The sequence below is a fragment of the Triturus cristatus genome, chromosome 1_2 (assembly GCF_964204655.1).
Source record: "Triturus cristatus chromosome 1_2, aTriCri1.1, whole genome shotgun sequence".
Taxonomy (NCBI): Eukaryota; Metazoa; Chordata; class Amphibia; order Caudata; family Salamandridae; genus Triturus; species Triturus cristatus.
In genome coordinates, this window is record NC_140580.1 from 896,005,873 (window position 1) to 896,020,980 (window position 15,108).

Below are 15,108 nucleotides of genomic sequence, written 5' to 3' on the forward strand. Positions count from 1 at the left end.
GGTTATCCTAGTATCTTGTACTTTTATTTAGATGCTCAAATACTTTTTACTTTTACTCTAGCTTGAGCTCAAGGGCACAGGTTTTTATAGGTTCAAGTTAATCTTTTATATTATCACTAGATTTAGGAAAACCATTACGTTTTGTTGAATCGCCCGTGAACATCCTCCTAGGTTTCCTTAGGCAGGCCACAGAATGGGCAGTAATTCCAACTTAAGGTTGTGATTATAAGGTAAGCAAGCTGTTCTCTAGTTGTGGATCTGGTTAACATTCAAGTGTTTGATTCATTCCCTGTTCTCGGGCTGGAAGTTTGGGAAGCTTATAAATGGTAGGAACGGGCTTGTATGGAAATCAGCCTTCGCATTGTAGCACATTGACCTCATTGTGAACTTGAGGCAATTGATTGAATGTACCTTGAACTATCTTCTTCCTCTAACCCTAATGTGTGAAAGAGTGCCTTTCAGAGTTCTGCTCTTAAGAGACTTCTAATTAGCTTGCTATACAAGATGCCCAGCAGACAGGAGGTGATGTAGAGTAATAAACTGTAGCAAAATAATTTTATCCTTTCCACGTTTCAATAACCCATCCACAAGGCGTCTAGATTGACAGAAGATCCGGTTGCATAATTTCTTGGTGGTTGCAAAGCACAACAGCTGGATATCTTTACAAAGTGTTTAACTTTACCTAGTGTTCTGGTTTCTCCTTTCCATATCTTTACCAATTTCGGTCTCTATCTCATAATCGAAATTGTTGCATTTGTAACCAAATTGCCCCACGTCTTGGAGTAGCCACAAGAGAAGCTCATTAATCTACAGTGAATGTTAATAATAAGCAGGGACTTAACTAAGGAAGCGTATTTTCCCCCTTGAATTATCCTAATCTTTATTTAGCATCCTCCTTTATTTTTCATTATAGACTCTCCAAAAGAGGGGAAAGCAAACAAGACTTCACCACTGTCTCTTCAAGTTGTGAAAAATGCCAGGAAGAAATTTGATGGTGCCAAACGTACCAGATCAAGCAGCCCTGTAAATGGGTAAGTTTCATACACATTCATTGAAGTTTGAATTTCACCTGCGGACCATTCGATCATTGTTAAATCTGTTCTATTTTTAGTGTTCAGAAGGAGAGGGGCAGTAGGAGTCGCAGTAGAAGTCGAGATCAAAGTTACTCCAGGTCACATTCACGATCTCAGTCCCCAAAAAGAAGGTAAGTTGAGACTAAGAATCTCTGTTGTAGTTGCAGATGGCACTAGGCAGCATTTTATGGCCAATCCCAAGCTTTAGAACAATGAGAACTGCTGATTTGTGGATGAGGCATTGCTTCCTGCCGACTCTTGAGCAGTCAATCGTCAAGATGGGGGAAGACACGAGTGCCTCTGCTTTGCATGTTGCCAGCCACCACTATTAGGAATTTCCTGAACACCTGGTGACCCCCAAAATATGTTTTGAGTTTGTAGTTATCCCCACTTAGCACAAAACAAATGTATCAGCGGTAAGTATTATAGATGTGTATGTGTGTGTGAGAAACTAAGTGCCCTTTTTGTGTAAGAGTAAGCGCCCTTTTCCCGCTGGTGTAGATGAACAATACGTGCGTTCTGGAGAATCGGTTGGTCCACCTCCTAGAGAAGGACTGTCACATGGACATGTTTCGTTGTTAGAAGGGGTTGTAAAGTTTTGCAGCGTGAATCTTCATGGACTCAATATCCTGTGCATTATTCCATCATCTAGTGGTTGGGCTGGAATTGTAGTCTTCATTTTTTTTTTCGTGGCCCAGGTGGGCATCGACATACCACCATTTGGTGTCCTTTGTGACGTCGACACGCTTCCTCCGGAAGCTCCCACCTTTGGTTGCCATCTCCAGATTATTTTTTCCGCCGTTGGGTCTGGATCGTTACCGAAGAGTTCCAGAGATTTGGAGAGAGAATAGACTAAAATAGCAAATCAACAAAAATCAGATTTCAACACACTCGACTACAGGTCAGGTAACCGGGACGACAAGGGGAAGGTTTTCATCGGAAAATGCACACACGGGGCTCCCTGAGCACTGGAATGGACAAAACACCTTTCAAGTTTTGCACCAATTGTCACCGCAAGTATTCCCAGAAGGACCAGCCTCTGCCTGCCGCTCAACCACAACAGCGAGGGCTGCATCGCGTGCCCGGCGTTCACACTCCAGACCCTCAGAGTAGAGAAGTGCGAACTACACCATACAGGGGCAAGGGCCACCTCCATCGCGCCGAGACTTTGGCCTCACCTGTGGAGAGGAGGACAACCTCGCCAAGGGACCGGAGGACTGCACTGTCGTCTAGGTCCAAAAGAAAATGTCGAAGGAGGAACTTCGCCGACCCCCTCAGACACTCTAGCGGCACTCGCAAGAGTGAAGCAAAGTCCTCGAAGGGAACATTGCCGTCGGAACACTCGGCGAAAGAACAGCACCCAGGGACAAGCAGCCCAGCAGATCCTTCAAAAAGGACTACCAGACGGTGAAAACCCATGAAAAATCTAGATCATCGAAGGATGCCCTTGAAGAGGACACCAACGCCGAGAAAAGGGGGGTCAACAATGACTTCGACTGCAAAGCGCTCAACCTCTCGACGCCTAACAGGCTGCCGAAATGGAGAAGAAAAGGAGGCTCGGACGAAATGGCGAGCATCCTGCAGCGAAAAAAGGACTTCGACGAAAGGATGAGCCAGTACCCCCATCCCGCCGAAGCCAGTAGTCGAAGCCAAAAGGGGTGACAAAGACCGTGAACCGCCGAAAACGCCTGAACCGGAGGAAGAGACCCTGTATTACTGCGAAGGCAAGGAAGATCAGCAAACCTACCAGGACTCTACGTCCTCGGAGGTACAAGACTTAAGGTGGCATGACCTTGACGGCGAATTACCGTAAGGAGTAGACACATGACCTTCGAGGCCTTCACCACCAGACGACATAGGGGGTCTATAATATGGTCGTTAAAAAAGCTGCAGAGACATTTGGAGGAGGAGAAGCCCAAGGCATGTTTTCTCCTGGAAACTCTGCTACCTCAACAGACAAGGAGTCAGGTTCGAGGCATGTGGGCTGCTGAATTCATATCTGTGCATAGATCGCCGCCTAGTGTTGGGTCCGGATGTTTGCACGTTGTTGTCCTGGAAGAGTCTTCGAAGTATCCTTGGATAGGTGACTCCTCCCCTGGACTACAGTGCGCATGGGCATCCTCTCCATCCTCAGATTGTTTTTTTCCGCCATTGGGTTCGGATGTGCTATCTTAGCTCAAGTTAGGAAAATATTTGGTCGAGGCCAAAAGGCCTTTAGTTCGCGTCGGTACTGTTTATCGATCGGGTTTCGATAGCATTTTGTTAGTTTACTAACTTTCAGCACCGACTTTCTTTCGCATTTACCTGTCCATCGACTACTTCGACGATGGAATCCAGGACGCCATTCAAAAGGTGTCCGGTATGCAATGCGAAGTACCCACACATCGACGTCCATCCGGTGTGCAACAAATGCCTTTCGCCGGACCACGACGAATCGACATGCATGGCCTGTGCCCGGTTCCGTTCCAAGAAGACTCTAAGGAACCGAAGAGCGGCGAGACTCGAGACGCGGCACCGGCACCAACAGACATCTTCGACGAGGCCGACGTCGAAGAATTAGAAGTCATACCCTCCAGTCCCGTTTCCGAACACGACCCCGGATCGGACGAGGGCGACGAGTCACTCTTCCACAGAGGTGAAGACGACACCGAGGTAGGAGACGACGAGGAGGCCTTAGGGGCCGAAGAGAGTAGCTCCAATGATGAACAAGGCCTACCTGTTCAAACCGAAGAAACACCAGCGCCACAGCCTTTGGCTCCGGTCGAGGGATCGCCTTCGGGCCTTACCCGAGACCCATCCCGTAGTTCTTCGGCCCCGCCCTCGGGCCCGGCCTCGGACGTTCGGCGGCAGATATTGCTGCATAAGCCAGCTGGTTTCCCTACCACAAAACCGAAAGCAGCTCCGGTTCATACGAAACCGAAACTGAAAGTGGCGCTGGTCGGATCGAGGCCTTCGACGCCAGCGCAACGCGTCGGCACCGACCGCACCAAGAGGGACTTCGGTGCCGAACTGGAATCGGGCGACATCGGAGTCGACAAACGGAAAAAGGCCATCGGCACCGAGAAACCTACTCGGCTACCGACGCCAACGACACCGAGGGCAATACCGCCTGCTTCGCCTCGCGTCGCTTCCTCCACGACGCCGATGCCTCACGTATCGAGGACGTCAACGGTGATCTCCACACCTCGACTCGAGGACCCGCCGGCACCGAAAAAATCCACGCCCGGCTCTACGAACCTGCCCGGTGACAAAGCCTCAAAGACGCCCCAAGTGGGGCCTGCTGCGACGCAAAGCAACAAAACCACGGCGGCCCTCAAAGACCCGTCGGGTTCCGGCCCGATCGGAGCTCCAGCAACCTCTACAGGGCCAGCCAACATTACCTTCGGCTTGCCTCCGTCAACAATCCCGAAGATGTTCCAACTCAGGACACGGGTTACCCAGACTCCGGTTCCACCGGACGAGACGTCTCCGGCACGTGTCATCGACGCCGACACTGGCAGGATGATTCTCCACGACCGAAGGATAACTTCGGAACCGCCATTGGACCCTTTCAGGATCCCACTAAAAAGGAAGCTGCCTGTGGAATCGGAACCTCTCCTTTATGAACCGTTCCGTTCCTCCTACCAGGCTCCACACAGGTTCTCCCCCACACGCTCCGACACGGATGCATTGGAGGACTACATGGATGACCAAGCACCCTACCATGTAGACACAGACCCTGATGACCAGCAGGACCCTGATCAAACTTGGGGCGACCCTGCAGACCCTGGTGCACCTCTCGATACACAGGACCCACAACTCTATGGGGCAAAAACATCTCCCACGGAGGATACTGCGGCGTTCAACGCTCTTATTGAACGTGCTGCAAATAACCATGGGGTACAGCTTCACTCAGATACCATCGAAGATGACTTTCTAATGGACACTTTTGCATCCTCAGAAAGACATGTAAAAACTCTGCCAATGCTGAAGGGGGTCCTCAAACCAGCTAAGGACATTTTCAAGGAACCCACCAGGGCACGAGTGATAAACCCCAGGATTGATAAAAAATACAGATCAGCACCTGGGGATCCTACTTACATCAGAGGACAATTACCACTCGACTCCATCGTCGTAGCGAATGCACGCAAGAGGGCACACTCGCAAACGACAGGTGACGCTCCTCCCCCGGACAAAGAGTCCAAGGTGCTAGAGACCTCTGGCAAGCGAGTTGCCGCCCAAGCTGCCAACATATGGCGCATAGCCAACACTCAAGCGCTCCTTGCTCGCTATGATAGAGCGCATTATGATACACTGGAGCAAATATTCCAACATCTCCCTGACCAGTTCAAGGAAGGCGCAGAAATGCTCATCAGAGAAGGACAGCTACTCACGAACGCTTCCATCAAATGTGCACTAGATGCTGCAGACACGGCTGCCAGAGCCATAAACACAAGCGTCATGCTGCGACGACATGCCTGGCTACGGATCTCAGGATTCAAGCCTGAGGTACAAAACAATATACTGAACCAGCCCGTCAACCCCGACTATTTATTCGGGCCAGAGGTTGACACCACCCTCAAAGATAAAAAAGGACACGGACACTGCAAAGTCCATGGGCGCCCTACAAACTCAGTCCTTTCGGAGCGGCTCCTTTCGTCGCCCCGGAAACAAGGGAGCAGGTAGAGGTCAGGGGTCACAACAAACATATAACAAAGGCAATACACAGACCACCTACGATAAAAACACCCGAGGTGGATATCGTGCCTCCAGTACAAAGGGCAGAGGACGTGGCTACGGCAACACCAGGTCCTCCCCCAAGAACAAGCAGTGACGCCCTCTCCCTTCCTCCCGACCACATAACACCTGTCGGGGGAAGGCTACAAAGGTTCCTGTCCACGTGGAATTCCATCACCACGGACAGGTGGGTCAAAGATATTGTAAGATACGGTTACTGTCTGGAGTTAACCTCCACTCCACCCACAATACCACCAAGAAGCCGTCCTATGTCCTCAGAGCACTTAACGCTCTTACAGCAAGAAGTGCAAAGTATGCTTCTAAAAGGCGCTATAGAGGTCGTACCCATCCACGAGCAGGGTACGGGAGTGTACTCCCTCTACTTCTTAATTCCAAAAAAGGACGGGTCGCTCAGACCTATATTAGACCTGAGACCCCTGAACCAGTACATTCTTTCGGAGCACTTTCACATGCTCACCCTACAGCAAGTCCTTCCGCTTCTCAAGCAGGGAGACTTCCTAGCCTCACTGGACCTCAAGGATGCGTACTTTCACATACCCATCCACCCCTCACACAAAAAATACCTCAGGTTCACTGTTCAGGGGCAGCACTATCAGTTCAAAGTCCTTCCCTTCGGCGTGACAACAGCGCCCAGGGTTTTCACGAAGTGCCTAGCTACGGTGGCAGCACATTTACGGAGGCAGCATATACACGTCTACCCCTACCTAGACGACTGGCTCGTTCAAGCGAAGTCAGCCCAGCAATGTGCAAGCCACATATCCCGCACCATTCACCTTCTTCACAGTCTGGGATTCTCACTAAATTACCCAAAGTCCCATCTCCAGCCCGCACACGTACAACAGTACCTAGGTGCGACTATAGACACTCTGGCGGCCACAGCTCAGCCAAATTTAGTGAGGATCAACAGCATACAACTGCTGATCTCCAAGTTCAAACCCAATCACTCGCTTCCAGCGCGAGTGTTTATGCAGTTGATAGGCATGATGGCCTCCTGCATCTTCATAGTCCCGCACGCGAGGTTACATATGCGCCCACTTCAGGAGTGCCTAGCACGTCAGTGGAATCAGGCTCAAGGACAGTTGAAAGACCTAGTGTTGGTGAGCGGTCGGGCATACAACTCTCTGCATTGGTGGACTCCACAAAACCTTTGCAAGGGCCGACCGTTCCAAGAGCCTGTTCCGCAAATAGTACTGACAGCGGACGCGTCTCTCCAGGGATGGGGAGCTCATGTACTCCACTACACAGTGCAGGGACTATGGACGACACAACAGAAGAAGATGCACATCAACCTTCTGGAACTGATGGCAATCTTCCTGGCCATGAAGGCATTCAAAGTACATCTGTGCAACAAAGTCGTGTTGATCCTGACGGACAACATGACTGCCATGTACTACATACAGAAGCAGGGAGGAACACACTCTCCACAGTTGTCTCATCTGGCTCAGAGCATGTGGAAGTGGGCCATTCAGAGGAACATGTTCCTCATGGCGGAACACCTCCCCGGCAAGGACAACCAGATGGCGGATCTGCTCAGCAGACACAGCCACCAGATGCACGAGTGGGAGTTACACCCATCAGTACTCCAACCGTACTTCCAGCAGTGGGGTCATCCAGGGATAGACCTATTCGCGACAAGCAAACGCAAAATGCCAAAGCTTCGCCGCCAGATTCCCACATCCGCAGTCGCAGGGCAATGCGATATGGATGAACTGATCCGGCAGATTTGCGTACGCTTTTCCCCCAGCGCCGCTGATACCGCTGGTGGCTCTCAAACTACGACAACACTCCCTGACACTCGTCCTAGTTGCTCCCACGTGGGCACGCCAGCCGTGGTACACCACCTTCCTAGAACTTTCCGTGGTGCCGCATCAAAGGCTGCGGATAAAACCCGCGCATTTGACGCAGAACCATGGAGAGGTTCAGCACCCAGATCCGCAACGGCTGAACCTGGCGATCTGGCTCCTGAAGTCCTAGAGTTTGGCTATCTCAACCTGCCACCTGACTGTATGGACATCATCAAGGAGGCCAGGAGACCCACTACCAGGGCTTGCTATGCAGCCAAATGGAAGAGGTTCGTCATTTATTGCGGTAATAATGACATCAACCCGCTGGACGCATCCATCCACAACATCATCTGTTACCTCTTACACCTATACCGATGCAGTCTGGCGTACACCTCTATACGTGTCCATTTGACCGCAATATCAGCCTACCTGCAAACCAGGCAGCACCTCTCTCTATTCAGAGTGCCTGCCATCAAAGCATTCTTGGAAGGGCTCAAACGAGTCATTCCACCTACTCACCCACCGGCTCCAATGTGGAACCTCAACTTGGTCCTCACACGCCTGATGGGTCCACCCTTTGAACCTCTACACTCATGCGAGATTCAATTCCTTACCTGGAAAGTGGCCTTCCTAGTAGCGATCACTTCCCTAAGAAGAGTTAGTGAACTCCAGGCACTAACCGTTCAAGAGCCATTTATTCAGGTTCACGCCAACAGGGTCGTACTACGTACCAACCCCAAATTCATGCCCAAAGTAATATCGCAGTTCCACATGAATCAGACTATTGAACTGCCCGTTTTCTTCCAAAACCCACAAACTGTTGCAGAAAGGGCACTACATACACTAGATGTAAAGAGGGCCCTCATGTACTACATCGACAGGACTAAACCATTCAGGAAGACAAAACAACTGTTCGTTGCCTTTGCCCCACACCACAAAGGTAACGCCATCTCCAAAGCAGGAATAGCCAGATGGATAGTTAAGTGTATTCAAATCTGTTATCAAAAGGCAAAACGCACATTAACTATTCCACCACGAGCCCACTCAACACGTAAGTTGGGGGCTTCCATGGCCTTCCTAGGGAATATTCCCCTGCATGATATATGCAGAGCAGCCACATGGTCCACTACACACACATTTACAAAACACTATTGTGTAGATGTGCAGTCAAAACAGCAGGCAGCTGTAGGACAGGCTGTTCTCAAGACACTTTTTCAGACCGCTGCAGCTGGCACGGGTAGCCGCCGCTAATAGAGGGCACTGCTATGTATTCTATGCACAGATATGAATTCAGCAGCCCACATGCCTCGAACTGAATATGCTACTTACCAGTATGCATCTGTTCTTGGCATGTAGGGCTGCTGACATTCATATCGTCCTCCCTGTCGCAGCTGCAGCTCTCAGAATTACTGCAAGCATGGTCATCACTTTCTGTATCTACTCCATCACTGCCACAATGGCGAAAAACAATCTGAGGATGGAGAGGATGCCCATGCGCACTGTAGTCCAGGGGAGGAGTCACCTATCCAAGGATACTTCGAAGACTCTTCCAGGACAACAACGTGCAAACATCCGGACCCAACACTAGGCGGCGATCTATGCACAGATATGAATGTCAGCAGCCCTACATGCCAAGAACAGATGCATACTGGTAAGTAGCATATTCATTCCTGCCCTAGTGTGCTGGACTAGTGCAGGGAGGCTTTCAGGGAGCCAGCTGTATGTAAATCAGTGACCCCCCACGGCCAGAAAAGTTCAAGCAGTCCTCAAGCACCCTGCCTACATCCAGGGATCAGTGCTATCTCATTCAATAATTACAACAACGGCTAGGAAAAGGGCCAATGTACCCACAAATGCCAGACCATCGCCAGACAAGGAGAGTAGAAGGATGGACCTCATGGGGAGGAAAGTAGAACGTAGTGCAGCGATTCAATGGCGCATCGCTAACTCAAATGCCCTAATCAACAGGCACGCATACCAGCACTGGGAGGAAGTGGGGCAACTCCTGAAACTCCTACCAGAACAGTACCAGCAAAGGGCAGCCCACCTGGTAGAGGAAGGGAGAAACATGGCTAACATATGTTTAAAGTCTGCCTTGGATGCTGCGGAGACGTCCACCATGCAAATTATGATTGTGGAGACGGAGAGAAGACACACATGGCTTAGGATTTCAGGCTTCAAGCCAGAGGTTCAGAAGAACATCCTGAACACAACCTTTAAAGGAGAGCAACTTTTTGGAACGCCAGTTGACGACCATTTAACGCAGCTCAAAAAGGACAACGAGACAGCAAGGTCTATGGGAGCACTGCAGTTCAGAGGGATGAGAAGAGGTACACCCTCAAGAAGGCCAAATGGTAGGGGAGGCAACCTGCCTAGTACATAGAACGAAACCTTCCAACAAGGTTATCAAGGAAACGGCCAGGGCCAGCAGCAGCAGAACTCGCAGTACCAGCCTCTGGGCCAGTCCTTTCGAGGGTGCTCAAACAGACGAGGACAGACACGGAGAGGAGGGCAATAACCCACCTCCAAGTGACTTTGCCGTAAGGCAAATGCCCATCCTAACAATACCTCTAGGGGGGATTCAAGACATAAAGAAAAAACAAAACCTGGGTTTACACAACAAACAGTTCCTAGAACACATAGCAGTAGGAGGCAGAATAAGGGACTTCCTCCAGGAGTGGAAGGTCACACCGTACACATGGATACTAAATACCATACATTACGGCTACAGTATAGAGCTAGAAAGACCACCTCCAAACAAGAGACCAAAGAACAAGATGTACTTGGTGAAGGAACTTTCACTCTTGCTACTAGAAGCGCAAGAACTGCTTGGCAAAGAGGCAATGGAGGTAGTGCCGCCCAAGGAGAGGAACAAGGGGGTTTACTCCACCTACTTCCTCGTACCAAAAGTGGACGATACACTAAGACCTATTCTAGATCTAAGGTTCCTGAACAAGTTCATAAGGACACAAAGATTCAAGATGATATCTCTACAAGAGGTAATACCACAAATACGAGAAGGATTACATGGCTACTATAGACTTTAAGGATGCGTACTTATTCATCCCCATCGACAAACACAAACGCCTACTAAGGTTTGTGATCAACCAAACTCACTACCAGTTTACAGTACTGGAATTCGGGCTGAAATCCGCACCAAGGGTGTTGACAAAACTCCTAGCAGCGCACCCAAGAAGGCAAGGAATACATGTATACCCCTACCTCGACGACTAGCTGGTAAAAGCAAGCTCTCACAGCCAATGCAAACACATCCAGCAGGTCGTGCAAGCGCTAGTCCAACTGGGTCTCTCAATCCATTGGGGAAAGTCGGCAATCGAGCCGGAACAGGTGAAGATCTTCTTAGGGGCAGAGATCGACACCATACAAGGCAGGGTGTTCCCCAGCAGAAAGAACTTTGGCGCTACTGAAGTAAACACGTCCTTACTGCAAGGGGCAAGTTCTGACAGTGAGGACGGTGAGCAAGCTAATGGGAATGATAGCGGCATGCATACACCTGGTCCCAAATATTCGACTCCACATGACGGTGGATTGCACAAACCATACAACTCTGCCACAGACAGGACAACCGTTGCAAGGAGCAGCACATGTTCACTCGACAAGGCAGAAGGGAGTAACAATTGCCTTTCTAGCGAACACACCTATTTGAAACGTTGGCAAAGCTGCAACATGGCCTTCAGTGCACACGTTCACTAAGCACTACTGTGTAGATATTCAAATGAACAAGGAAGTGCAAGTGGGACAGGTCTTACAACACATTCAGTAACCAGAGCTCATCTCTCACCCAGCCACCACAATAAGAACAAACCGCTACAAAGTCTATGCACAGCATAGTGAATCCAGAAAGATTCACGCTGCAAAAAATAGTTTACCTGTCAGTGTAGTTTTGCAGCTTGAAGACTTTCTGGATTCACTAGCGATCCCACTCTCCTCCGCCAGAAAGAGGAGTTGGGAGGAAAGGGATTATCACTGGAGAAATACCTTAAAAGATGATGGGAAGAAGGAAAATCCCACAAGACAAGAAAAAAGAATCTGAAGATGGCAACCAAAGGTGGCGAGCTTCCGGAGGAAGCGTGTCGGTGTCACAAAGGACACCAAATGGTGGTATGTCGACGCCCACCTGGGCTACGAATAAAAAAACTACAATTCCGGGCCCAACCACTAGATGGTGGAATAATGCACAGCATAGTGAATCCAGAAAGTCTTCAAGCTGCATAACAACACAGACACGTAAAACTATACGTTCTTGTCAAAGCATTGGTGCAACATTGCTAAAATACGTAGGTTTGATTTCCTTCCAGCAAGAGGAAACAGTATGCACCCCCGTTGGGTCTGGTTTTGGTAGGAATACAGGTGATCGGGTCTAGTGGTTTTTGATCCTCCTGTAGTGGGTGGATTTTTCAGGAGCTTGTAGGGCACCCACAGATTGCATTCTTAGTGTTAAATCGAGCATCTCGTCAACCTGCATGCCAAAGATGTTCCAGAGCAAGCAGGAAGATGAGATGCTGCAGGACGTTCTGTAGTCCTTGGTACACACTGCTGTCAATGCCTTGGGAGGCTGTGTCCACAGTATAGAGTACACAACAAAGGTTGGTGTTCAAGACATTTGCTCTCTGACACCGTTTCATCCATCTCCTTAAACTAAGTCCTGTTGCTTCTAGCAGAGTCCAATCAAATATGCTTACTGTACCTAGTGCTACCCTTTTGCTTGCAGCTTCTTTTTACTTCAGGCAGCAAGCCTTGGTCCGTAACTTAAGCAGAGGTCCTTTTGTGGGGTGTGAGGACTGTTCAGTGTGCGGACTGTTCAGTGTGCTGTCTCCTTAGTATGAGGTTACCCATCAGTTACCTAGAACTGCTATCAACACATCTAGCCCTCAAAGCAGTTTACCAGATGAATGAATGTAGTCCTCCTCAGGATGGATAAGAGTGCTGTGTATGGTCCACAAAAGCAAGGCAGCACTCTCCTCTAGCACATGCAATTTGGCATTGGGTGATGTGTAACTACCTACAACTCGTGGCAGAACACCACCCAGTGGTGGGCAACACTTTACAGACCTGTTCAGCAGGATGATTGAGCAAGTCCATTCCATCTCGAAGCCTTTCAGAGAAACCTCATATACCCAGCAAACACACTTGTTTGCCACCCATAAAGTTTAAATGCCCCAACTTTGCTTCCACCAAATTGTTGCGCCATGCATTAAGAGGGTTCTACATTACCTCTTCTCAAAACACCTAGACCCCTTGAACCTGATTTTCTAGGATAGCATCTGCTGCCTGTTGTGTTCACAGAACCTGCATCTGTGAACATACATTTCCCATACATCAGTACACCTATATTTAGCTGCTGCAAAACTGGGAACATCATCCTTACTCGGTATTTGAGTAGTCTGCTTTCCTTATGCGAACACCTGTTGAACCTTCACACTCGTTCACCCTCCACTTTATTTCCTGCAAGGTAACATTCCTTGTGGCCATTATTTCCCTTGTATGTATTAACAAACTGCAAGCACTCGCTTAACAAGAACCTTCCATGCAGGTTCAGTTAAATGGGGTTTGTCTCAGAAGTAGTCCTCCATTTCTCTTCAAGACGGTATCTTGCATCTCAACCAAGCTGTAGAGCTACCAGTTTTATTTCTGCAGCCAGACTATCTGAAAAAGCTTTAACACGCCCCAGACATTGAGAGCTCTTGTACAGTAAATCGACCGAATAAAGCACTTCCTCAAGACCTTCTGTGTCGCCTTTGCAAAGCTCCAATAATGCCATTGACTCTAGAAAGTTAGAATAGCAAGATTAATAGTAAATTGCATCCGCACCTGATTGAACATTTTATGGTTTCTTGGGAGGGGGGTGGGGTGAACATTAAGTGGCAGAATTGCACTGTTGGGAAACGAGGCAGTAGTTATGAGGCTTGCTTAAATATTGGCTCTACATTTGTCACCAAACACCCCACTGTAGCGCTTAACTCTCACAAAAGGCTTACCCAAGGGAGGTGGTGTGTGCTAGTAATTGCCATTTACAGATAAGCAGAAATCACACTCAATTATATGTCCAGTCTACTTTTCTTTATAAAAGAGTACATTTATTACACACACACTTCTCAATACTATGCAGCAATTTACAAATATACATAAGCTGTTGAATACTTCTTGACATTGCGTAAACACTCCCCAGCTCCATTTTTCGTCTGGGCCCAGGGTGGGCTCCTGGGGAAGGGAAGTGGGGGCATTTCATGGGGGTCTCTGGCGTTCCCCGACTTAACTTTGCAGGGTCCTAGAGTTGGGATCCTGGGTCCCATAGGTGCCTTCACGATGGGCAGGATGGTGCTCTCCAACAGTAGCTCTTTCTGGGGCAGCCCCCATGACCTGGCCCACACTGGGGGCACATCGAAGACGGTCGCCTGCCTTCTGGGCCTCTTTTCACTCCTGGTGGGCAGCCCTAGCCACCTGGAGCACTTTTTGCTGGCCTCGAGAGGGAGAGAGAGAGAGAGGGCGCACTCAGCAAGGAGCTGTCTTCACTGGTCCCCTGCGCGACATTTTCACCTGGCTCTCCTACTGGGCCTCTTCTTGCCCAGAGGCCCATGCTTCCTCTCACTGGCCCTGGACTTCCTCCGCGTCTCTGTCCAGAGTCCTAGGCAGTCAGGGGGTTACTCCTTCCAACTGCCCATGGCGCCAGTCTCCAGCACCAGTCTTCCTCAAGACCACACCCCAGAGAACTACTCTTCCTGTGCAAGACCTTTTAAGAGAAATTGGAGGGGGCTGTTAGGAATGCATTTCTGCCCTATACTGCAGTGACGCATCACCTCAATGCCCCTGATCCCTCCTTCCTGCACAGGCCTCTAAGCTACTTAAAGAAGGCATCGTCCAGGGGTATCATGTCGCAATCTCTGAAAAAGCCCCCTTCCCCTCTGACAACTTCATAGTGCAGGCCTGGTGCCTGGCATTGGGTGACAGCTGCTGATTGCTGCGCTGTAGCTTCACCTCTCTCCCTCTTGGAGAGAAGACTTTCGCCCTTGAGAATGCTCGCAGTGAAGAGCTAGGCCTCTGCTACAGCTTGCGGAGGAAGGTAATTCATCCAGTCTAGCAGGGTCGGACTCTGGTTCGGAGCGGAGTTAAAACAATGGCATTTCTGGATGACCCATAAGCAGTACAGAAATGGCTTTGGATATGGATATAGCGGAATGGTTCGTTTCACACAACTGTGTACTTTGGTGCCTGTCTGGAGTTTGTAGGCCTAGGGAACTGAACTTACACTAGGGTGTTCTTTGTTCATATTATAAGGCCTATTCTATGTCACCACCCAACTATGCATATTCCCTTCCACACCATTCTATCTGTACCCAGCTTCTGGGCTCTGCACAACAGGGATCTCCCCCCGCAGAGCCCTTACACTGTTGCGCGCACACATGCACACGCGTCCAAATGTAATCAGTCCCGTGCCCCTTACCCTGGCTGCATGTAGTCAGTCCCGTGCCCCTTACCCTGGCTGCAGCACAGCT

General features: G+C 49.6%; 1 protein-coding gene across 1 annotated transcript in view; it reads left to right on the forward strand.

Annotated features, from left to right (window-relative positions):
* CCNL2 (cyclin L2) overlaps nt 1-15,108 on the forward strand; it is a 60,476-nt gene that overhangs the window by 43,593 nt on the left and 1,775 nt on the right. Inside the window, exons 9-10 of the mRNA XM_085609558.1 lie at nt 914-1,031; nt 1,112-1,204. Coding sequence (XP_085465684.1) covers nt 914-1,031; nt 1,112-1,204 — 211 coding nt within the window. The remainder of the gene's footprint in view (nt 1-913; nt 1,032-1,111; nt 1,205-15,108) is intronic.